The following is a 26,279-nucleotide window of genomic DNA, read 5'->3' as shown; positions in this document are numbered from 1 at the left end:
TACAATGTTCCCTTAATCGGTGATTTTGGTCTTTTACTGATGAGAAGTGTTACTTAATATTCATAATAAAAGAAAAGTTCGTAACTGATCGAAAAATCTTTATTTATGTAATCATGATTATCTATCAACTTTATACAAGAATCTCAAGTATAATTTCGATAATTATAAAGCTTCAAGATTCAGTGATTGCTTTATATAAACCATCTTTTCAAAAAGTATAAATGGTCTGTACAATTTCAAACTGCGATCATTTACGGTAATTTTTCTTACCCGAGTTATAAATGCTGTAAAGCTTCGTAAAACTCAACAAAGCGAGCCAACGATTATACACTATTAAATTAAGCTACTAAAGTAACTAAAATCTGTTAACTTACAATTCAAATTAAATCAATCTAAGTTTGAAACCAAAATTGGATCAAAAGCCAGCCTATTTTGGAGAAATTTATAAGTGGGATCAATCTTGCTAATTCCTTTCATCGATAAAGGCCATTACACACAAATGAACGTAAGCAATAAAACGTAAGCAGTAAAGAAACTGACCAATCACAGTCAATTATTCTCGTAAGTTTTAAAATGGCGTCCTTAAATTTCGATTGTGATTGGTCGATTTGCTTACTGCTTACGTCTTACTGCTTAAGTTCGTTTGTGTATGATGGCCTTTAATCTTCTTATGGGACTTCGTATATTCTTTTAATTGACTTATCGAGAGCGACAGTTTTAAATAAATATATAATATTTTTATCTAATACGATACGTAATTTGGTCTAGAAATTTTTTAGATTTTTAGTGAAAATACCTTTAGGAAAGGACCTTATATAAGGAGGCATAAAAATTATTGGAATCTTCTCGAAAATGCGGTTGATCGATGAGGTGATCAATACAACGATGCAATGACGACAAGACTTGTCTCCCTCTCACACAATTCCTGTCTTACTCGTTAAGGTCCTCCGAAATGACTTTCTTGGCTTTATCGAAAAATGTTGTGGTGGAATTCGGGCCGATCACTGTCGTGGTAGTTGTTTCGCTCACTGTGGATTCTCGCTTGCGATACGGATTTGATGGTTGGCAATATAACCTGTAATTAATTAAGTCAAAATATCATTAGTCAAAGATATTGCTACAGAAAATGAAACACAAGAAATAGACGAATGAATATTTTAATTTCAGTCCTGTTATTTTCATTACTTTTACGACTGTACGTCCGGAAAATTCCGTAGGATTAAAAACCTAATCACAATAGTATGAATAAAAATATTTGGTGATCTTCAGTCCGAGTCAGAAAAACACTGATACTAAACATGTTATCACGGGACGCGATAGCTCTAGAATCTCCGGAAATCTCAATATTCCGGGAATGTTTTAACAAAAATCCTCAAAACAACTCAGATTTTATTTTTCACCCAGGACTTAGTGCGATTACCAGCGATTACAATATCACAAATATCCTTCTTAATCATAACCTAACCCAATTATTCCTTAAATTATCACTGGGCAACTTGATAAATACCGATGTTTTCCCTCCTAGAAGGTTGTTGCCGCATTTTTTCCATGAGAACTATTGCATTTTCTGTAAAAGGGTTGTGTAAAATTGGTCTTCGGTCCGACAAAGTTGCCGAATTTCTGTTTCTTCTGTCAGAAAGATTTGCCGAGTTATTTCAGCCAGGCGTTTTCCTTTCTAAATATCTTTTAATAACTTCCTTCTTCGGAGCAATAATTTCCTTTGAAGACGACTGGTCAATCCCGCATATTGTTGCATGACGTGACTAACCTTTGACCCTCAAGAACCTATGCCTTTTTTGCATCCCTTCATAAATTTTGTTCACACCAACTCTAATTAAACCTAACAAAACCTAACGAAACACGGATAAACTTTGGAATCTTCTTATCGCCATATGTATCCCATCTCCTACAATATTTATCTTCGAGATATTGCAACGTACCCTTAAACCCCACCTCTAAAATATCTTCGCAGCACAGTGATGATCCATGACCATATTTGGGCATAAAATTTAGATTTCTGATACAACTCTTCGAACCCTACCCTCTCATCCGAGCTGACGACTTGAGTAAAACCAGAAGGTCACTTCACTTCTCGACAGACCAGCAACTTGAACAGATCTGAATCTTCTCTCAGTTTCCGACATACCCACGACCTGAACAGATCTAAACCTTCTACAGGATGGGGGGTTATAAGTTTACAACCCGAAGTGTAAAGGTAGATTGGGTTAAGACTAACATAAAAGTTCCATACCATTTTGTAAGATTCGCAATAATTATCGAGTTATTAATGACAGAAATCTGAGGAATGGGAGTGCGCCGGCGTAAATGATTGGAGAAGCGTTGCAGCTGCTTAGGCCGCAGCGCAGCCCAGTCGATTCAGAAACTGTTGGCGGCGTGCGGCGAGACGTAGGTTCGGGAGACGTAGGGTAATAGCGGGATTTGACCTTCTTCCATATTGTATTGCTTAAGTAATGAAAAGTTAATAAAATAAGTATTGCCTTTATTTCTTACGTAATAAATGAATAAAAAATTGTCTGATTGCACAATATCATCTGAAAATAAAAACAAATGTAAATAGTAATATGCTTTGCGAATTGTGAAATCCTGGTATTGTGTATAGTTGATTCTTATTATTTAAGATTGTCTTAAGCACAGTCTTAAAATGTCGTAAACTAATCACAACAGAACCGTATGAGCGTCTTAAAAGATATTATTTATGAATACTAGAATACTCACTGACTAGATACACGCGAATGAGGCGTGCAAGCCGGCCCTGAGCGTTACATAGATAAGAGCACTTATTCGTTAACTTTAACACGTTCTTCTGCAAAAACTACTTGTCGGACGCAATTTTGCTAAAGGAAAAGTTGTTTATTTTAGCATAAAATATCATGTCCTGTACTCCAAATGTGGAAATTTCGGATCACCCTGTATAGTAATGTAAATATAAGTTAAAAGGAACAAGCCTCTCGTTACTTTTCTCCCCAAGGATCTCAAAATAAAAAAGCGAAGCGTTTCCTTGCGTCATAAAAATACACACACTGTCGAATAAGCACAGCGCTAAACGCTCGCCCAAAGTGGTGACCCCGACGTGATCCTTGCAGAACAGTGACATGTCAGTAGAGCGTGCAATGGAAGCCCCTGCAGCAGCAGCCAGCATGGAATCAAATGCAAACCAAACAGAAGGGGCTTGTCTTAAAGTCGCTGTACGAGCCCCGCCGTTCTAGGAAAGCGAGTCAGAACTATGGTTCGCACAATTGGAAAGTCAATTCCTATTAAGCGGCATTATGCAAGACGCAACCAAGTACGCCTATATACTGTCTCAGATAGACACGAAGTACGCTCGAGAGGTAAAAGACGTAATCACAAATCCACCTGCCACTGAAAAATATCTGACGATCAAGATTGCCCTGATCCAGCGATTATCAGCCTCACAGGAGCATAGGATTCGCCAGCTCCTAGAACATGAAGAACTCGGAGACTGAAAGCTTTCTCAATTCCTATGGAACCTCGGCATCCTAGCTGGAACCGCGGTCTCCGAGCAATTATTACGCATCTTATGGCTTGGACATCTACCTCTGCAGATGTAAACAATCCTGGCAACGCGTACACAAGATCGTCTAGAAGACGTGACAGAACAGGCAGATCGAATTCATGAGGTCACTGTTCGTACTGTGGCGGAAGTGACCCTTGCAGCTGATGACCACTCAACAATGGCGGACCAGATATGTTAACTCTCCAACCAGATTGCAGCATTGAGTCGACGTTTCGAGAAGATGCCGCATCCATGAAGCCGAGCAAGAAGCAAGTCAAGAGAGAAGAAGAAACAAGACAATCTTTGCTTCTACCATCGAAAATTTGGGAAGAAGGCGAAGAAGTGTGAACAGCCTTACAATTTCCAGCCGGAAAACGAAAAGGGCAATACTGATGGCGGCCAGTGATACAAGTCTCGGTGCCTCGCTGCTTTCTCGTCACTTGCCAGCACACCAAGGAGCAATTCCTTGTAGATACGGAATCAGACGTCAGCGTATACCCCATACTCCGCTACGAAATATCCCAAGCAACCTACAGCATACACGTTATATGTAGCAGACGGATCAGCAATGCCTACCTATGGTTGGATCACCATTGAGCCAAAACTAGGTCTCAAACGCGCTTTTTCTTGGCGATTCGTCATCGCAAACGTGTCACAGTCAATTATCGACACATACTTCGTGTCCTATTGCCATTTATTGCCGGATCTTCGCACTAAAAGATTAATAGATGGTCAGACAGGCCTAGGAACCCCCGGAGGTGTAAACCAAATTCGCTAGCACTCGCTAAGCTTTCGCTTACCCTTGTTAGCATTCGCTAATACTCACTAAGCACTAGCTCACACTTCAGCGATATAACTGAGTTTTTAGCCGAGTATAAGACTCACTATATCCTGAAACAGCTGTGGTCTCTGATCCGCATAGCCAAGAGCACCGCTCAAGGATGACACTACTTTGTCGTCATCTAACTCGATTCCTCCGAACGAGCAATCCAAGAGAGTCTATGCTCCGGACTCTGCTGGGCGATCTCGGGAAAACTTTCACAGAAGCCGCATCAGCACCGCCACCGTAAGAGGCAAAGCTCTCGTCCGGAGGCTAAGCAACCGAAGCCTCAGGTGAAGAAGGGGCCTTCAGAGGGAGAGTTTCTCCATCTCTGGAGGCTAGTCCAGTGAAGTTTCTTTCCAATAAAACGCACCGCGCCGCCGGTATGCTTTGAGACGCTCCGGGCCATCAAGGTCAAGCAACCCCGAACATCACCGACCAGGAACTCAGACCTCGCCAACCAAGAGGCGAGTTAGGCCGATCTGGCCCATTTTCAGGAAGCCGACCAGACTAGCCCGGTCAGCTAGCCGGAAGCAACCATCGCCCCGCACCAGCTCGCTTCCAAACTCGCGAGGCTACATGTTCCAGAGAACACGATGGACTCCCATCACATGTATATAGTAATGTAAATATAAGTTAATATATATAGTTAATATATAAAGTAAATATAAAAGGAACAAGCCTCTCGTTACTTTCCTCCCTAAGGATCTCAAAATCAAAAAAGCGAAACGGTTCCTTGCGTTATAAAAACACACGCTGCCGAATAAGCACAACACTAAACGCTCGTCCAAACATATACATGCACACACCTACATACATGCATAAAAATATATGAAATGAAAAATACCTTATACTTTCCGTTCTCGAACGTGGCGACCAATTGTTATAATACCTGCGGCCGGTGCCGAGATTTCGTGCAGTGCTCCATCGCATGAAGTGATGTTTTAACGCGTTCTGCACCTCTGCATTCAGGAAACAGTAAAACAGCGCCACGAAAAATCCCTGAAGATAAGAATAAGAAAGAATGATTGGAAAAGAATTACTTTCTGTAAACAAAAATTTTTATTTCATACCGAGTATATAAAGTGTCCGATAATTAGCTGCTAACCCGAAGTGTAAGGGTAGATTGGGTTAAGATAAATATAAAAGTCTCATCCTTTTGTGAGATTCGCAATAATTATCGAGCTATTAATTACAGAAATCTGACGAATGAGCGCACGCTGAGATAGATGATTGGAGAAGCGTCACAGCCTCTCGGGTTATAGCGTGGCCCAGTCGACCCAGCAACTGTTGGCGGCGTGCGGCGAGATAAAACAACGAATAGCGGCGCGTTGTCCTTCCCCTCGCCGCGCACCGATAACAGTTTCTGAATCGGCTGGGCCGCGCTGTGGCTTAAGCAACTGCAACGCTTTTCCAATCATTTATGTCGGCGCGCTTCCACTCCTCCAGATTTCTGTCATTAATAACTCGATAATTATCGCGAATCTTGCAAAATGGTATGGAACTTTTATGTTTGTCCTAACCCAATCTATCTTTACACTTCGACTTGGCAGCTAATTACTAGATACTCTATATATTTTGCATGAGAAAGAACTCTTGTCATTTCAGTATTTTCTGATTATTAATTAACAGTTCATACGCGATTCTGCTCTCAAAACAAAAAAAGTCTGGCCACTGTTAGTTGTTCCTCCGCTGCGCAGAGAGATGTAATCCAGATAATATATTGTTTATATACTAGGTGCGTAACTAAGTTTCCGGGTTTCACACATGGATGGCGCTAACGACACATATAATTGATATACATGTCTGAAGTTGTGTTTTTTTTATAGCTTGGACATGTGTTAACAATAACCAGTCGTAATACCAACACATATCGCAACGCAAAAATATTTTTTCTAACAACGAACATGTCGAGTTTTGTACCGAATAAACAGAATTTGCGGGAAGCTTTGCTTTTCTGCTTTAACTTGGAAAAAGTGCAGCTGAAGCACGTCGTTTGCTTGAGGAGGCGAACATGCACCATCGAAAACTACCTGTGAAGATTGGTTTAAACACTTCAGAAGTGGCGATTTCGACACTGAGGACAGGGAGCGCTCCGGAAGACCAAAAACAATTGAGGACGCCGATCTGCAAGCGTTATTGGATGAAGATGATAACACAAGATCAACTTGCGGAGGCATTAAACATGATTCGCCAAGTTTTCCAAACATATTTCCAAACGTTTACATGCCATGGGAAAAATTCAAAAGGAAGGAAAATGGGTGCCGCATGAATTGACTGAGAAACAGATGGAAAATCGAAGAGCCACTTCCGAAATTTTGCTTTTGCGGCATGAAAGGAAGAGTTTCTTGCATCGAATTGTTACTGGCGATGAGAAGTGGATATATTTCGATAATCCCAAACGCAAAAAATCGTGGCTTTCACCTGACGAAGCATCAACATCGACGGCACGGCTAAATCGCTTCGGAAAGAAGACAATGCTCTGCGTTTGGTGGGACCAGAAAGGAATCGTGTACTATGAGCTGCTGAAAAGAAGCCGGGCAAAACTGTCAATGGGCATCGCTACCGACAACAACTGATCAATTTGAACCATGCATTGCTCGAAAAGCGGCTAGAATGACACGAGACACGTGATATTGCAGCACGACAACGCTCCGTGCTATTGCACTTCCATCATTCAGGACACCATCAAAACGCTGAAATGGGATTTGCTACCGCACCCGCCATATTCGCCAGACCTGGCCCCTTCCGCTTATCACTTCTTCCGGTCGATGGCGCATGGCTTGGCTGGGCAACACTTGGCCAATTTCGAAGAAGTGCAAAATTGGTTGGATGAATGGTTTCGGTTCAAAGACGCGTCGTTTTATCGTCGCGGTATTCATGTATTGCCAGAGAGATGGCAAAAATGTGTAGCTAGCGAGGGGCGATACTTTGAATAAACCATTTTTTGTATTTCTCTTGAAATTTTCCATTTTTCATTGATCAATAAGACCCGGAAACTTAGGTGCGCATCTAGTATGTACACAGATACTAGATATGCAAACTATTGAAAAAAGTCATCTATTGACCAAAATGTCGATATCGAATTATTTGTTACATAATGTTAATTGTTTAGTACGCAATATATAATAGTTATACACTAATTGACACTAGTATAATTAACAATAGTAAGGTTTAATGAAGTTAGGGAAGGTTTAATTAAATTTCTTAATTAAAGAAGGAAAAGAAATTAAACTTCAACGAACGAACCTGGGAAGAAAGTAACACTGCACGTACATAGGAGAATATATTCGCGACTTGTCCCTCGGTAGGTCCCGCTATGACCAGCATGTATGTTATTCCTAGCAGTGGCATTAATACCAAGAGAGCTTTACTAGCTTTACGATATTGCTGTGTCTCTACGTTGTTGGCAGACCACAACTTCGTTATCAGCACCTGCACCAAAAAAAAGGAAGAAAATTAATTCGATCGTCAATGTAATTTTCATCTGGTGCGAAAATATATTTTAATGCCTGCAATTGTGATGACATATATATTTTAAATAGTGCTACTAATATAAATTAGGTATTTTTTACGTACTCCAAACTCGTAAGTACTATACAGGGTGAGACACCTAAAACAGGCCATCTGAATAACTTTGAAAATATGTAAGATAGAAAAAAATATTAAATATAGAAATTATAATGTTTTACGAGAAAGACGCATCACATAGTAATAGTATGACCTTGAACAGCGTCATGAAGGTCACCTTAAATTTTTTTTAATAGAAATCCCCATTTTTATTATATTACTTTTTTCTCCCAATTAATTTGAACAACTTTTGTCTGAAATATTTTTTATTTGCCTAATATTTTTTAAAATATTTAAGGAAAGCTTGGTAATTTTTTTATATTGGGCTTCTGATATCTCAGTAACTATTTATTAGAAAAAAGTGGTACCAGACTTTTTATTCTATTCGGCCTCAAGAATATATTGTTACAATAACCCAGACAACACACGGATGTCCATTGGACGTCCCGTTATATGTCCATTTTTTTTACAAAAGACGTCCATAGGACGTACGTTTGTCACAACTTCGGACATAGGACGTCCGATGGACGTACATCGGATGTCCTACAGGTCCGATATCCAATAAGGACATCCTTGTTACGTCCAATTTATGTCCACGGACATAAATCGGACATACGGACATAAATTGGACGTGAAACGTACATCCACTTGATGTCCGGTGCTGTCTGGGAATGCCCTACCTTTTGTTAACATGATGGTTTTGCATTTTCCAAAGACCATCAAGTTAACAAAAGTTAGGGCATTATTGTAACAGTATATTCTTGAGACCAAATAGAGTAAAAAGAGTCTAGTATCATTTTCTCTTTCGGCAAATAGTTATGGAGATATTGTTAGCCCAATAATAAAAAAGTTACCAAATTTTTCTTAAATATCTTAAAAATATTAGGCAAATAAATGTTTCAAATAAAAGTTACTCAAATTAATTGGTGGAAACAGATGATAGATTTAATAAAAAATAGGGATTTCCATTTAAAAAGATTCCATTTCAAGATGACCTTTCTGTAATTTTAACGATGCTGTTCAAAATCATACTAGTATTGTTACGTGATACGTCACTTAAAACTCTACAATTTCTGTATTTAATATTTTTTTCTATCTTATATATTTTCAAAGTTATTCAGGTGGCCTTTTCTAGATGCCTCATCTTCTGAATATCTGATATGTATAGGGTGATCCAGAACAATTTTTTGTCCTTAATATACCATATTCTTGAACAATTTTTAAGGGTCCTTACACATGGAATGACATAGATACATATACATAACATAAGAGCTTATGGACCAATGAGCATCTAAATAGCATCTAAATTCTATTGTGTGAATTAATATGGCGACTAAATGCTCGATGCTCATTGATTCATAAGCTCTTATGTTATGCATATGCGTCTATCTCATTCCATGTGTGGAGCCCTTAAGACTATTTTTCCTCTTGCAAAGTGTTACCCGATTAATTACTGAGTTATTAAAATAAATAGTTCGTTTGTTACAGGCCAGGTGCAGAAAGCAGGCAGGGATGGAACAATTGACTATTCACGTGCGCGCCGCATAGGCGCTGATATTGGGCGTTTGATACGATGTGCTGATCGACGCATGTGATAATATTCATACATATTATTTTTAAAACTTAAAACTTTTAATAATCGCGGGTATAATAGCAAATAGAGTATTATAAATTAGTAGGATGCAATATTATAACGTAACGTTTGACAGTACAATATTCGATATTATGCGAGCTTTTTTTAATTGCAAAATAAACTATAAAAATACGAACGAGAAGAACGGAGTGTTAATCACGTTCAGAAAGCATAAGATATTCTTATTTGTAAGTAAATCTACGAATTTATATTCTTTTGTAAAGATTGCTCATCTAGAAGTTAACAGTTTTTATTACTTATTAGCGCACAGTTTTTATTACTTATTAGCGCACCTCCGTTCCCGTAAGATTAACGAGTTTTATTTCTAATTTTACGTCCGATTTGATTGCGAATTATGGACATTTCTTTTTCCTTGTGGTAAGTAAAATTAAAGAAAACAGAGATTAAAAATGCGATGTTTATTCGCGTCTTACAAGTCAGGTGATTCGTAGCCTGTCTTATAATTTTCCAATTGATCTTGTTCGCGTATTTTGCCAATCGGTTTTGCTCGCGAAATATCGAATATTTTATTCTCAGATGTTACGTTATGACACCATATTCTACTAATTTATAATACTCTATTTGCTATTACACCCACGATTATTAAAATTTGTAAGTTCTAAAAATAATGTATATGAGTATTATCATATATGTTAACCAGCACATCGTATCAAGCGCTTAATGCTAGTGCCTACATGGCACGCACGTAACGTCAATTGTTCCGTCCCTATCTGCTTTCTATACCTGATCAGTAATAGACGAACTATTTATTTTAATAACTCAGTAACTAAGCATCGGATAACATTTTGCAACAGGAAAAATAGTCTTAGAATTTGTTCAAGAATATGGTACAATATATTAAAGGTAAAAAATTGTTCCGAATCACCTTGTATATATAAATTATCTAGAACCGAAATAATCATTTTAACAGAATCATATGTTTTTCTCTATACAGACATATTGTTTTTCTTGATTTCCATATAAACATATATTAAGATAAGATCAACGAGAAGTGCATGCGCGCGCGCGCGCATATATGTATGTGAATATATTACTGCACAACTATTTCATATTTTATTTTTCGATATACAGGGTTTCTTAAAAATACCGAAATTCCCGGGTAATTTTGCAGGATCAAGTTTTCTTGAAAAACTTTAAATACAAAAGTTGGAGAAAATCGAGTAACGGACTTGATGGTGACCTTGAATTTATCTTTGATCATGACCTTCAAGGTCATTTGGAGGTCAACTTGCGTTTTCTAAATGGGAACCCTTATTTTTTATTACACTATTTTTTTCTACCAATTAATTTGAACAACTTTTGTTTAAAACATTTTTTTATTTGCTTAATATCTTTTTAGATATCTGAGGAGAACTCGGTAACTTTTCCAACATTTATCTTACGATATCTCGCTAACTATTCGTCGAAAGAAAAAATAGTATTAGACTTTCTTACTTGATTTACTATTAAGAATATATTACTATAATAGTGCCCTAACTTTTATTAATTTAATAATTTTGAAATTTCTAAAGGTCGATAAGTTAATAAAAATTAAGGCACTATTATAGTAATATATTCTTGATAGTTAATAAAGTAAAAAAGTCTAATACTATTTTTTTTTCGACGAATAGTTAGTGAGATATCGTAAAGAAAATGTTGGAAAAGTTACCAAGTTTTCCTTAAATATCTCAAAATATATTAAACAAATAAAAAAATTTTTCAGACAAAAGTTGTTTAAATTAATTAGTAGAAAAAGATGATATAATAAAAAACTGGGATTTCCATTTAAAAAAATTGATAATCAGTGTATATCTCGAAAATGGCGCCATTTATAAACAAAATGCTATCGCTGTCCTATGTCCCCTTTCAAGCTAAACTACTTTTGTCTTCTTCGATTTAACGCAGTGTTTCTGAGATATTTGAGTAGGTCCTTTAAAATGGGACACCCTGTATATATATATATATATGTGTATGTCTGTGTGTGTGTATACGTGTTTATGATCTAGGGAATATCTAGGTAATATTCGAAAGACTAAGATAGCCAGATAATGTCCGAAAGATAGCTGGAAATTCGAAACTGACAACACTAATTAATAATTTTAGGATCAATTTCAAGAATTGCTTACTCACCCACATAATCATAAAGAGAAATATGACGTTTGCCACTAAAACTGTTAAAGCGGTAGCTTGATAAAACCAGTCATATGGATGCGGGATCATCCAGGGACAGTGTCTCCAGAGCGCCACTTCCTGCTGATGTTTACGATCGTGTCTATAATTACAGCTCAGTCATGTAATATCGATGAGAGTTTGCGGGTAGGGATGAAATCGAGATGCATACAATAATAGGCGTTATAAATGTCACAACGTTCGTTAAAAACATTTTTCGATCTAACGTGTCCGATATTGATATTATAAATATTACATTTTATACATTTTCACCTATGAACAAATATAAATTTTTCATAATTCTACCACAATATATCTATACAAAGTGGGTCGAATAAATTGTTATAAACTATTTTCCGAAACTACTAGATTTATGAACTTAACTTTTTTTTTTACTTTAAACATAAATAGAGGCTGATTATTGGACATATATAAAACATTTTGAGAGAGACTTTTGGGGATAAAAAGGTAGGTGCCCTTTATTTTTCGAAATAGAATAGTATATAATTTCTTTTTCATTCGGATAGCTCATCGGAATTAGTAACTTTTATTTAAAATATTTCTTTTTATTCCGCATTATTAAAGAGCTATGGAAAAAAATTCAAATTCAAATGGTAGGTTTATAATAACTTAGAATGTGTCTCTAAATTATTTAATAAATCAACTTGAATTCTTTTCTATAACTCTTTAACAAAACAGAATAAAAAGAAATATTCCAAGTAAATATTATTAATTCTGATGAGAACTATTCGAATAAAAAAAAAATTATATTCTATACTATTTTTAAAAAATGAGGGATCGTTTTCTTTGTTTCTCTAAAAGCTGCTTTCAAAAATTTTTTATAAGCCAAATAGTAACCTTTCATATTCCTTTTAGTGTAAAAAAATTATGGAATAAAATATGGAATAAAAAGAAAAAATCCATAATTCCAGTGATTTCGGAGAAAATAATCTGTAACAAGTTATTATATTTGGTCCATATGTTTATGTATGTGTGGCAGTAATCTACTTTTATTGTATTTATTTATTTATTTGATATTCCTGTTTTACATTTCGATTTGGCCGAATTGAAAAGCAATGATTCGAAGAAAGAGAGTCTGATTTACCAAGTATTTTTTTATATCGAACCAGTGATATTTTTAATGAGTTTCTAGTGATTTCCAATTAATGGACTATTTTCGTCTTTTCCGAAACCTTCGGTTACGGAGAAAGAGGACTGGAGGAGCGCGATCCAATAAAGAACTTTTTTTATGAGCGAGGTTTATATACAGGGTATCCCAAAAATAACGGACCACCCTAATAACTCTTCAGTGATTGAAGTTTCAAGGAAAATGATCTGAATAAAAGTTGTAGGGATTTAAGTGAGCTACTTTATGATTACCTTGACTTTGATCTTGACCTCTATTTTCAAGGTCATTTAAAGGTCAACTTGCGTTTCCTAAATGGGAACCCTTATTTTTGATTATATTGTTTTTTCTACTAATTAATTGGAGCTTTTGTCAAAAACATTTTTTTATTTGTCTAATATTTTTTGAGATATTTGAGGAAAACTTGATAACTTTTTCAATATTTAACTTACGATATCTCGTTAACTATTTGTCGGAAGAAAAAATGGTACTAGACTTTCTTGCTTTATTTAGTCTCAAGAATATATTGTTACAATAGCGCCCTGATTTTTGTTAATTTACTGACTTTTGGAAACTTCAAAATCATCAAATTAACAAAAATCAGAGCGCTATTGTAAAAATATATTCTTGAAACTAAATAGAGCAAAAGAGTCTAATACCACTTTTTCTTCTGACAAATAGTTAGCGAGATATCGTAAGTTAAATATTGAAAAAGTTATCAAGTTTTCCTAAAATATCTCAAAAAGTATTAGACAAATAAAAAATGTTTTAGACAAAAGTTGTTCAAATTAATTAGTAGAAAAAAATAGTGTAATAAAAAATAAGGATTCCCATTTAGAAAACGCAAGTTGACCTTTAAATGACTTTGAAAATAGAGATCAAGATCAAAGTCAAGGTCATCATAATGTAGCTCACTTAAATTCCTACAACGTTTATTCAGATAATTTTCCTTGAAACTTCAATCACTGAAGAGTTATTAGGGTGGTCCGTTACTTTTGGGACACCCTGTATATGTTAAAGACTAAACAACTCCGCATCAAATATCCGGAACGTACACGTCGTGCGAGGCAATGTAGAATCTCTTCCCGCACATACGGAAACACGTCCCGGACACCTTCACCACGTAAATGTTACACACACTTCACGTGTGCGCCTCCTCTCTATCACGTACTTGGATGTGGCGTTAACAGGCGCACGTGGCTGAAATTTTGATTGGCACTTTCGGCATCATCGGCGTAATGGGCTCGATACGACGTCGCTATCGGGAAATGAAAGATTTCTCGCGGAACGAGACGGAAATTTGCTGTCGGATCCGTATACAGGACACAAGTCTTTCTTGTTTACATTCATACCTGTTTGACCTGATCCATGACGTTCTGATCTAGTGCCTTGGCAATTCCCCACACGCCTATTACGAGCACAGGTACACCTGGATAAATATTTCTTTTATTTATTTATTTATTTATTCATCAGTTGAGATCATCAGATAAAACGGTTTTCTTGTCTACTCCATATATTATAAGTGCTGTCTGAACATCTATGTATTACACAGGGTGAGATTTCATGAGAACGAGGAATCTTTTATAAGTTTCGAAGTTCTGTTGGGAATAACCAATAATAATCTACAGAAATATTAAATTTAGAAACATTAAATATTAAATTTAACTTCTCCTATAGAATTAATGAACTTTTGCTAATGATCAATTATTAACGAAAAGCAGAAATAATAAAGTATTTTGTTGACAGAATACGTTCCATTCTTATTTATCTATTAAATGGAACTTAACTTCTCCCGTTTATCTCATTTGTATATTTCGTCAAAGCCTGTTATGTACTTAGTAACTAGTCGAATTATTGATAAGCTCAAAAGTAATTATTGATTTTAATACGGAGAACACTCACCCCAACCGATCACCAAACAGAGCCTCAGCTTGATATTGTCGCCGGTGAACGTTTTCACGACCAACAGATATAGATACAAACCTGTTGGTACCAAGTATAATATCAATGCAAAAAATGTACGGCCCATTATTGAACTTGTATTAATTATTACAATATATAGAGAAAATATTATAGTAAAAATTACATTACAATTATATTGTAATGTATGTAACAATACATAGAGAAAATATTATAGTAAAAATTACATTACAATTATATTTCTTTTTATAATATTATTTTATAAAGCTGACTTATACCGGTATAGTGCAGTATCAGAATTAATACATATATACATAATACATATATAATAAATTTCAGACCACCTGGGTCACCCGATTTTTTCGTAAACGCGACATTTTAGAAAAAAATGTTTCAGATAAAAGTTGTAGGGCTTCAAAAGATTTATTTACTGACGCTATGAATTTGACTTTGGGATGACTTTGAAAAGCCCAGAAAAGATCAACATAAAAATCTTAAATGAAAATTCCAATTTTCTATTACACCGATTTTTTCCATCAATTAATTTGAATAACGCTCTAATTTTTGTTAATTTCATGATTTTGAAATTTCCAAAAGTCAGTAAGTTAACAAAAGTCAGAGCGCTATTGTAAAAATATATTCTTGAAACTAAATAGAGCAAAAGAGTTTAATACCACTTTTTCTTCCGACAAATAGTTAGCGAGATATCGTAAGTTAAATATTGAAAAAGTTATCAAGTTTTCCTTAAATATCTAAAAAAATATTAGGCAAATAAAAAAATGTTTTAGACAAAAGTTGTTCAAATTAATTGGTGGAAAAAGATGGTGTAATAAAAAATTCATGTTTTCATTTAATATTTTTATGTCGATCTGGGCTTTTCAAGGTTATCCTAAGATCAAATTCATAGCGTCAGTAAATAAATCCTTTAAAGCCCTACAACTTTTGTCTGAAACATTTTTCTCTAAAATATCGCGTTTATGAAAAAATCCCAGAGTAACCCGGGTGGTCTGAAACACCCCGTATACAGGGTGGGTGATTATAAGTTTACAATCCGAAGTGTGAAGGTAGATTGGGTTAAGACAAACATAAAAGTCCCATACCGTTTTGCGAGATTCGTAATAATTATCGAGTTATTAATGACAGAAATCTGAAGAGTGGAAGCGCACCGGCATAGATGATTGGAGAAGCTGCAGCTGCTCAGTCCGCAGCGTGGCCTAGTCGATTTAGCAACTGTTGCCAGTGTGCGGCAAGGGAAAAAACAACGCGCCGCTATTCGTTGTTTTATCTCGCCGGATCTATGTCTCGCCGCACGCTGCCAACGTGCCAAAGTTGTCAGGTCGAATGGGCTGCGCTGTGGCCTAAGCAGCTGCAACGCTTCTCTAATCATCTACATATGTGTATGTCGGCGCGCTCCCACTCTTCAGATTTTTGTCATTAATAACTCGATAATTATTGCAAATCTCGCAAAACAATATGAGACTTTTATGTTTGTCTTAACCCAATCTACCTTCACATTTCGGGTTGTAAACTTATAACTCCCCACGCTGTATATAAATATATCGAAAAAATATATATAAATAACAGAAAAATACAACGACGAAACATTCAAGTAATTACAATATTATGTAATAAAAAGTTAAACGAACATAATATTTTTAAACAAACATATAACACTTTTGATCATACTTCTGTATAGTCCAAGATTACGAAAATTTTGATGTAACTTTTATTATGATATTTTCTCCATGCAGAGCGAACTGTTTTCCTAATCCACGTTTTTCGTGCATATGCCGAATAGAAGAGGTATCATGCACGAATTTGCGAAGAATTAATGCTCACCTTCGATAAACATCCAAAAGAAGTTCGTCAATTGGAAGTAATGAAGGAGAGAAAAGAGCGTCACGCAAGTCGGTATATCCGTTTGCATTGACACCTAGAGAAAAATCGTATATACAAAAATCACATAAAATAAGACGACCAATTATTAGATCATTAAATATGAAATGTACGATTTTATTAAGTACTAAGTTCGACAGTCGATATCTCTGACATTTCACTTTTACAGTTCTTGATTTTTTTTGTTGTGAAAATACATCATCACTCTTTCGAACGCATGTTTTGGTTTGTGATTATCTTTCGAATTGTCTTTGTTACAGCAATTTTTGTGTAACTATGAATAAGCCAAAAATTCGTATTATTTTCGAATATGAGTTCTGTCATGGAACTAGTGCAGCGCAGACAACTCGAAATATCAACGAAATGTTTGGTGAAGATGTGGCTAATGGACGCACAGTACGTCGATGGTTTGAGAAGTTTGGTTCTGGCGATTTTAATTTTGAAAGTGTGCCACGTGTGCGACCTGAGACCAAAGTGGATAATGATAAGCTGAAAGCTGTAGTGGAGACGAATACATCTCAAATTACACGTGAATTAGTTGCAAGGTTTAACGTTACTATTCCAACGATATTGGACCATTTAAAACAAATCAGTAAGATAAAGAAGTTAGATAGATAGGTTCCGCATGAATTAAACGAGAATTAGAAGAGAAACCATGGAAGCTTGCCTTTCTTTACCATTATAAAGGCGAACTATTTTTATATCGTATTGCTACGTGTGATGAAAAATAGACTCTTTTCGACAATCGCAAGCGCTTAGCACAATGGCTGGATGAAGTGTCGAAACACAATCTGAAATTGAATATTCACCGAAAAAAGCTAATGCTATCTGTTTGGTGGTCTAGCGCTCGTATTGTCCACAACTTCATGAAACGTAATTAATCGAGTACAGCGGATGTCTACTGTAAGTAACTGGATGAAATGATGACGATGTTTGTGATTAAGCAGCTGAGATTGGTCAATAGAGATAGGCCAATGCTCTTGCAAGACAACGTTCGACCACATGTCGCACAAACAACGCTGTTCAAACAGGAGTTAGACTTGGAAACATTCCATCACCCACTATATTCACTAGACCTTGCACCAACTGACTACCACTTCTTCCAAGCATTGGACTATTTCTTGCAACGAAAAATATTCAATTCTCAACAAGCTGTGAACAACGCCTTCCGCGATTTCGTTACCCGCTCTTTAAACTCCTTCGCTGCTGGCATAAATAAGCTACTGTTAAGATGGCAGAATTGTGTTGATAGTTTAGGCGAATAATTTTTAATTTGTTTAATTGTACTTTAATTAATTGTACTATTTCTAGTTTGAGATATAATAAACCAAACTTTTGATTCGAAATTGGACATTTCATACTTAATGACCTAATATAATCGATTGACAAATTTTCCATCCGATGAAACATTATTATATAATCCAATATTGAAGTATAAAAAACGAAGCCTCATATATCTCTCTTACGTTACTTCATTTTTTTCATTATGGTTGAAAAAATTCTACGATTAACAACGCATAATTAATCATGATTAATCAATTACGAAGTAAAACGAAAAGTATTTTAATCACGCGTAAAAGATATTGAGATCGTTTGTCGTTATTATTGGTAATAAATGTATGCCGCGCAGCACTAACTAGAAGCATAATTATCATAAATAATTTTCTATAGGTGCCTCGAATTAAGTCGCCTCGAGGATGAACTACCTCGCCAATGGGGATGAAAACATTACAAATCCTGAGCATTCTGCAATGCGGATAATTACAATATTTGTCAGTGACACGCATGGTAAATTAACCTGCCAGACGGAAAAGCTTTTTACCATTTTACTCTTCTCTCTTTCTCTCTCTCTCTCCCCCCTCCCTCACTCCTTCTATCACCCCCTCTCTCTATCTCTCTCCCGTTCTTTGATATTCATTAATAAAGAAAAATGTGTCATTCGCTTTTCTCTTTTCTTTCTGCCATGTTCTCGCTCATTTACTCTTATCCTTCATGATAAACTAATTTTAGTAGTCAAAGCGTAATGAAATTAATGTCGCAGCGTGATGTACCGTAAGCGGCGCTTCATTAAATTTAAAGTAATTTAAAGTAATTTTGCGCAACATGTGGTACTTAATATGTTGAAATAGTTAATAGTAGAAATGCAAATCAGGAGAGAAGCATTTCAAGAACAAAATCGATGTATCATTAACGTGGATATTTAATAAGCGTTTAGCTATTAGTGATTAGACTTAATACAAGAATGCTGGTCTAATTAATATTCATTTTGAATAAACGAAAATTCACGGGGAAACGAGATTATGACTGTGCTTTAACAACAAAATGCAGTTAGTAATGTATTAATACGCGCGTATGAATATCTACATTAACTGCTTTAACACAACGGATATCATATTACGAATTTAAAATATTATTATTAAAATATATTTAAAATATTAGATGAAAAATTACGATTATTGTACCAGAAATTAAAATAAATAGAGTATACACGAAAATATATTTGTTAAGTATGATTTATTAATATAACAAAAATTAATTGAGATTAAAATGAAATTTCCATTTCAGCTCTATATAATAAAGCTAATTTTTGCGAACGATTTTTACGAAAACATACATATATTTAAATATGTTTTCATGTCAATTTCTATCTATTTTTCAATTTTAAATTTATATTCTTTTTTAACATCCTAATTTCTTTTCCACATAATAATAATATATATAATTTTTATTCATATAACATCTATAATAAAAACATTATTATATTATTATATATTATATAACCTTTATAATAACCTTTTTACATTTTATTGTAAAAGAAATATTTAATTTTATTTGATAAAGTTATATGAATATACATATTTAAATGATAATATACTCACCTGCAAAAAAATAGGCCACACTAAATTTTAGCATAATTTTGTAATATCTTTCAATAACGGTAACTCAGCCAAAAATCATCTTATTAATATGAAACAAGACTCAAATTAAAACTCGAACATTTCTTAACAACAACCAAAAACTTAAAAGTAAATTATAAAAAATATTTTACAAAATAGCGAATATTGAGGATAGACCAATTAATGGGAAAAAATTTGTTTTTTAACTGTTGCGTTGCTCAGAGGAATCGATTCTCTGGTACAAAAATGTATAAAGTGTAAGCTCATTTATTTCTTAACAAATCCATATTTTAATCATTTTTCTATGACCTTTTTTGGTAAAGTTATGCCGTTTTGAAGAAAATATTACAAAATAGACAATCTTTTCTTGTAAAGTCTGCAGTTCAGAATAAAAATTATCGTGGAAAACATTTATAAAGAAGAAATTAACATGTAACTCGATCACGATGTTCCACGTGATAGTAGATGATCGGATTTAAATCTTATGTGAATGCGTGCGTGTACATATGTGTATCCTGTTCTTAACGTTATTCAACGACATTGACATGGCAGGAATCTGATCCTGTGTGCGTATATGCGTGCGCGTGTGTGCGTGTGCGTGTATGCGTGTGCGCGTGTGTGCGTATGTATGTGTGTGTGTTGCGTGTGTGTGTGTATGTTTAAGTTTAATAGTGCGTATTGCCTCCTCTCATATTTAACAATTCTTCTGTTCGTTGGGGCATACTCTAAATCAAATTTCTGATTTCTTCTTGTTTGACATTGTTCCATTCTTCTTGCAAAGCGTTGCGAAGTGCTGCTAATGTTTGAGTATTATGTTTTCTTACTTTTCGTTTCAGCATGCTGCCCAAAAATGCTCAATAGGATTCATATCTGGCCTTATAACATTTTCTTCAAAACGGCATAACTTTATCAAAAAAGTCATAGAAAAATGATTAGAATATGGATTTGTTAGGAAATAAATAAGCTTTAAACCTCATATATTTTTATACCAGAGAACCGATTCCCTTGAGCAACAGTTAAAAAACAAATTTTTTCCCATTAATCAAAGTCTGTCTTCAACATCCGCCATAAAATATTTTTTATAATCCACTTATACATTTTTGGTTGTTGACAAGAAATTTAATTTGCTTTAATTTGAACTTTGTTTCTATGCCAAAATTTAGTGGGCTGTTTTTTTGCGAGTGAGAGTAGATATATTTTTAAACTTTCGGTTGACAGTATTATTTTTATTTTCATTTCGAAAGGAAAAGTAATAAGAAGAAAAAATAGCCAATCAGCTAACCTAAATGTATATTGTGTTCAAAAATTACGTTCGATTGATAAAACTTCTTTTGTTAATAACTTTTTAATACGTGACGAGCGACGGCTAAAACCTTTTGAATATTACTCAAGAGAGTGTCCGACATATGTCGAAGTCAAGGTCATTGGCGGAAGGTTTGTTAAAATAAATATTTATCTTGAATATATACACTATTTAATTACTATTAATAAAGGAAATAAAAATCCGGCTAAAAATCCGATAAACTTGCAAATCCCTAATGCTTTCTTGTGCAATTTGCAATCGTGGTTTTCATGATGTACATAATTTATTTATAGATTATATATATTGCAGACTAGTGAGATATACATTTACTAAGAATTTACCAGTATATTGTCGGTTTCTGTTTTCTATTCTCAGTAATAACTGCTGCATATACATAAGATGTATATTAGATTGCTCTTTCAAAGCATGAAAACATCAATATTGGACCGATACCTTATGTAACAGTTGAAATACTTGCTCGACATATTCACTCACCTGCATCACAGTAGTTAACATCCACGTCAGGTCAGCCAGAATATACGTGAGCATTAAATTCGTATGTATGTTGTTTCTGAGGCACCGTAACTCCCTGCAAAATAAACTCTCGTCGTATCGAACAATGCGTTATTCTTGCTTGCTTACTCCAGTCAGAAACATAACAAATATAAAAAGAAATAAAAAATGCGGTTCTATTAATGTTTAATAAAATGCTAAGGAAGAAAAGATTTTTCTTACCGCTCTTTCCTTCCTTTGTATTCAATATGACAAATTATTAGCTGTATTCAGAAAACACAGTACTTACATAATGGTTGAATAATTCATCAACGTTATTGGTCTAAATGTGAAGATCTATCAAGTTATTTTATTAGTTTTTACCAATCCACCATTGATAAAAACCACAGTTGGGAAGTAATTTGTTACTTGTAACGAAGTTACAGTTACAGTTATTTCTTTTTTTTTTTTGGTAACTAACTTAACTCCGTTCCGTTTTTTCTATCTATAACTGTAATTTAATTTAGTTACATTCGTTTGATAACTAGTAACCAATTTAATAGTTGCTTTAATAGTTACTTTATATATTTCAAACTTAAGTTTCTGGCAAATCAGCACGATAACGCAACATGCGATGCTTGATGTCCAATAAGCATATATTTATTCTAGCTGCATTTGGAAAACGCCATATTGCGTCATTTATCTTTATCGTTCATTAGATATAAAACAAGAATAAAATGACACAATAGCGCTGATAATCTCCTCTCCGAACGCAACCTGTATTTCTTTTAAAAAAATTGTACACCTATTGGACATTTCTATCGCACGTTGCCAGTATTTATTTGTTAACATAACCTTCAGCATAAAGTGTGCTGCGTGGTTTCAATTATATAAAAAATCAATGACATATATACCTAGACCAAGCATTCACTCTAAAAAGTGAAGCCGAAAGTTGGCAGTTTATGACTGAGAGAGAAAGTTGTTTTGCGTCTACTTCTTTCTCACTCTAGCTTACATCGACTGTCAAGAGTCACCATATTTGTACTACAGTTATCAAATTAAATATATATTTATAGACAAATATGTAAAAGAAAAATATAAAATATATGAAAGAAATATAAAAAATATGTAAAATAAATTCAATTTTATAATAAATAATTAAGACGTTTATTTTTGTTATTTTTTATATAATAAGACAGATATTATTGTATATGTGTATGCATTATATTTTTGTCCTATAAAAAATAATAAAAATATTAAAAATATTATAGAAATATTATAAAATATAGTAATACATATTATAAAAACAAAAAGTTGGCACTGCGAGGACTCGAATACTCTTTGGACGTAGACGACAAAATACTAGCGCACGCCTTAGCTTCCGCAGCTACCGCGCTTCACACTTATTGATTCCAAGTTATTATACTTAACATGTAGCTATTTTTTAATTGCAAATTTCTCGCAAACGGAAAGCCTGGATGCACGCAAACCTTTTTAGGTTTTATATGTACTCAACCCCCCCACTCGAATGAAATATGATTCATTCATTTATCGATTTTACATGTCTTGCCATCTTCTTGTTAGATGTAAGCTGAAATAAAAATACAAATAAGCGAGAAATATTAAAACTAGGAAACCGACACACTGAGGCACCGGACTTATGCCTCAAATGTACGCCACAAAGACCCGATTGTGCAACCTCCATGCGATATGCCTTGGTTAATGCCGGCAGTATTGTAACTTTCAAGTCCCATAACTCGAAAAATACTCAATAAAATATAATTTATTTATAGTGTTTTGGAAAGCTCTCGAGATAAGCTATAAGAACATGCAATGAAAAATAGGGAGTTCTATTTCAAAAAACAAAGTTGAACTCCGTATGACTTTGGAACGTTCACTCAAGATCAATCCAATGACACCATCTTATGTCCTCTCTCGAACCAAATAACTTTTGTCTGAAACATTTCTTCTTAAAATGCATAGTTTATGAAATATTAGACCATTTCTAGACTTTTGATACATCCTGTATATACAGGGTGTCCCATTTTAAGGTCCCACCCCAAATATCTCTTCAGTATTGAAGTTTCAAGGAAAATTATCCGAATAAAAGTTGTAGAGATTTAAGTGAGCTACCGTAACTACTAACCTTGACTTTGACCTTAACCTCTATTTTCAAGGTCATTTGAAGGTCAACTTTCATTTTTTAAATGGGAACTCTTATTTTTTATTACACTGTTTTTTTCTACTAATTAATTTGGACAACTTTTGTCTGAAACATTTTTTTATTTGCCTAATATTTTTTGAGCTATTTGAGGAAAACTTGATAATTTTTTCAATATTTAACTTACGATATTTCACTAATTATTTGTCGAAAGAAAAAGTGGTACTAGACTTTCTTGCTTTATTAGTCTCAAGAATATATTGTTACAATAGCGCCCTGATTTTTGTTAATTTGATGATTTTGAAATTTCCAAAAATCGGTAAGTTAACAAAAGTCAAGGCGCTATTGTAACAATATATTCTTCAGACTAAATAAAGCAAGAAAGTCTAGTACCATTTTTTCTTCTGACAATAGCGAGATATCGTAAGTTAAATATTGAAAAAGTTATCAAGTTTTCCTCAAATATCTAAAAAATTATTAGACAAATAAAAAAATGCTTCAGACATAAGTTATTCGAATTAATTAGTAGACAAAAACAGTGTAATAAAAAATAAGGATTCTCATTTAAAAAATGCAAGTTGACCTTCAAATGACCTTGAAAATAGAGGTCAAGGTCAAAGTCAAGGTCATCATAAGGTAGTTCACTTAAATCCTTACAACTTTTATTCAGATCATTTTTTTGAAACTTCAATACTGAAGAGTTATTTGGGATGGGACATTAAAATGGGACACCCTGTATATATACAGCAAAATTGTTAAGATTAATTGCTTTTTCTGTCATTAAGGTTATTGCTCTTTCTGTCATATAAGCCAAGAGTAAGAAAGCAGTAGACGCAAATTAACATTCTCTCTCACTCAGAAACTGCCAAATTCCGGCTTCACTCGTTGTTATAGTGAAAGTATATGAATGCTTGGGCTAGGTATATATGTCGTTGTAAAAAATTCAAGCAATGGATAAAATATCTCAATCTTCAGAAAAAGATTGTAAAATGCCATGGCCAACATGTGCAGAAATATTCGAGTTGCAACAGAAATTTGGAAACGAGAAAAACTGGGCATTTCTCTGCAAAATATACGCTGGTAAAAATATTATTTATGCAACTTCAACTGCAAATTTAAAAAAACATATGGGTGTAAGCCTTTATTTATAAAATATCAATATATTTTTTAGTAAAAATATCTAATTTGTTATGTTAAAATTACTTTCAGTATTTTTAGTATGTATTATTCTCATTAAATTTATTCTTATAATTGCTATTAATAGTCTTAAAGAATAAATATGAATTGTTTATTTAAATTAATGAATCTGATTTATAAAAATGAGAAATATACAATATGAGGAATATATAATAATCAACAAACTACTTTTATATAAAATTGAAAGAATTTACACAATTATAAAATTTGAAATAATAGCACAATTATTATAAAAAAATAAGTAGAAAGTAACGACTCGTTGGTTTCTAAATAACTATAACTGCAACATGTTATTTTCGAAGATTAGTAACTTGTAACTGTATAGTAACTGTTATACTAACTTGTAACTGTATAGTAACTGTTATACTAACTTGTAACTAGTTATAGTTACAAGTTACAGTTATAGTTAGTTACTTTTTCAGTAAAAGAAACTGTAACTGTAACTAGATACTTTTACAAAATAACTTTCTCAATTTTGGTAAAGACCAATAATCTGACCGTTCACTAAGTGCTTTGTTTTTCTAATGCAACTATTGACTTTTATCATTTAATAATAAGAGATTTTCCTCAAAGAAGATTTTACTTACTTGTAATAGACAAATATGCAAACCGCTACTACTAAGGTAAGCAGAGAGAGACTATAGCCGATGAAATATAGCATCGTCGCAATTTCCACCCCATTCTCGATAACCGGCAGTCGCACGTTGCGGCACAAGGAATAGTTGGAGTAATTGTCCCATGTCCCATTAGTCCAGCACCATCGACTGGCGTTTTCTAGAAAGTACGAGGCAATTGTTTTCCTCGGTCAGCGTGTCACCGCGATCGTATTCCTTCAAGAGTTTCCATTGCCTTCGCTATATATTCGATAGCCAAATCGAAATAAATTAACTCGCCTGCAAGAGCACGTCTGAACAATAATTGTGCGAGAACAAGTCGGACTACAAGAACTCACACGAGAATTCAATGAGTCGAATGCGATTCTAAGTAATTTTGATTTTTTCTATATTAATTGCAACAGCAATGATCTCGATCTGTTTTGCTGACTTTTGAACGAGCGCTCGGTGAGACAATTGAGGGAGATCGAACAGGGAAAAACTTTTATTGCGAAGCATAATCGACAGAAGTCGAACAACCTAATAATAAATGGTCTAATAGATGCGTGGCATCGAACAGAGTTTATGAATAATTGAACGTGTAAATAAATTTTTGCCTTTTACGATCTCATTTTATATAATCTTTTATATAATTTTTCTCCTGAAACTTTACGGTCGCACCGCGTGTGAGCGCGTGGAAAAGGGTAAAGTTTATCGCATTTTCTCGAACGTGATGAACGTCTTACGCAGAACATCGTGTGGACGAAAGGAAAACGATGCGAATATCAAAACAACTTGAAATTAATTGTTAATTACTAAGAAGAAACGTGTAGCGATTGTTAAAGTGTAATAAAAGCACAAGCTTTATATATGCTGTTATATATGCTGTATTATCAATGGTAAAGAGATTGCAACATTTTTAGTCTGATGAATTTTATTGAGAACGCAATAAGAAAAGAAATACGCG

General features: G+C 34.2%; 1 protein-coding gene across 3 annotated transcripts in view; it reads right to left on the bottom strand.

The window, feature by feature from the left end:
* Positions 1–205: 205 nt before the first annotated feature.
* Dh44-R1 (Diuretic hormone 44 receptor 1) overlaps positions 206–26,279 on the bottom strand; it is an 87,632-nt gene continuing 61,558 nt past the window's right edge. For 2 of the 3 annotated variants that reach the window (XM_025304219.1, XM_025304220.1), the window contains exons 3-11: positions 25,307–25,493; positions 21,365–21,458; positions 16,613–16,706; positions 14,756–14,836; positions 14,206–14,282; positions 11,689–11,811; positions 7,605–7,790; positions 5,203–5,357; positions 206–1,075 (exon numbers count right to left, since the gene is read on the bottom strand). In XM_025304219.1, the coding sequence (XP_025160004.1) occupies positions 931–1,075; positions 5,203–5,357; positions 7,605–7,790; positions 11,689–11,811; positions 14,206–14,282; positions 14,756–14,836; positions 16,613–16,706; positions 21,365–21,458; positions 25,307–25,493 (1,142 nt within the window). In that variant the 3' untranslated portion in view covers positions 206–930. The remainder of the gene's footprint in view (positions 1,076–5,202; positions 5,358–7,604; positions 7,791–11,688; positions 11,812–14,205; positions 14,283–14,755; positions 14,837–16,612; positions 16,707–21,364; positions 21,459–25,306; positions 25,494–26,279) is intronic. The other variant, XM_025304221.1, reaches the window with a different exon arrangement.

Source organism: Harpegnathos saltator, unplaced genomic scaffold, assembly GCF_003227715.2.
Source record: "Harpegnathos saltator strain DR-91 unplaced genomic scaffold, Hsal_v8.6 scaffold599, whole genome shotgun sequence".
Classification (NCBI taxonomy): domain Eukaryota; kingdom Metazoa; phylum Arthropoda; class Insecta; order Hymenoptera; family Formicidae; genus Harpegnathos; species Harpegnathos saltator.
Note: the sequence above shows the minus strand (reverse complement) of the source record. Positions and strands in the feature narration are given on the sequence as shown.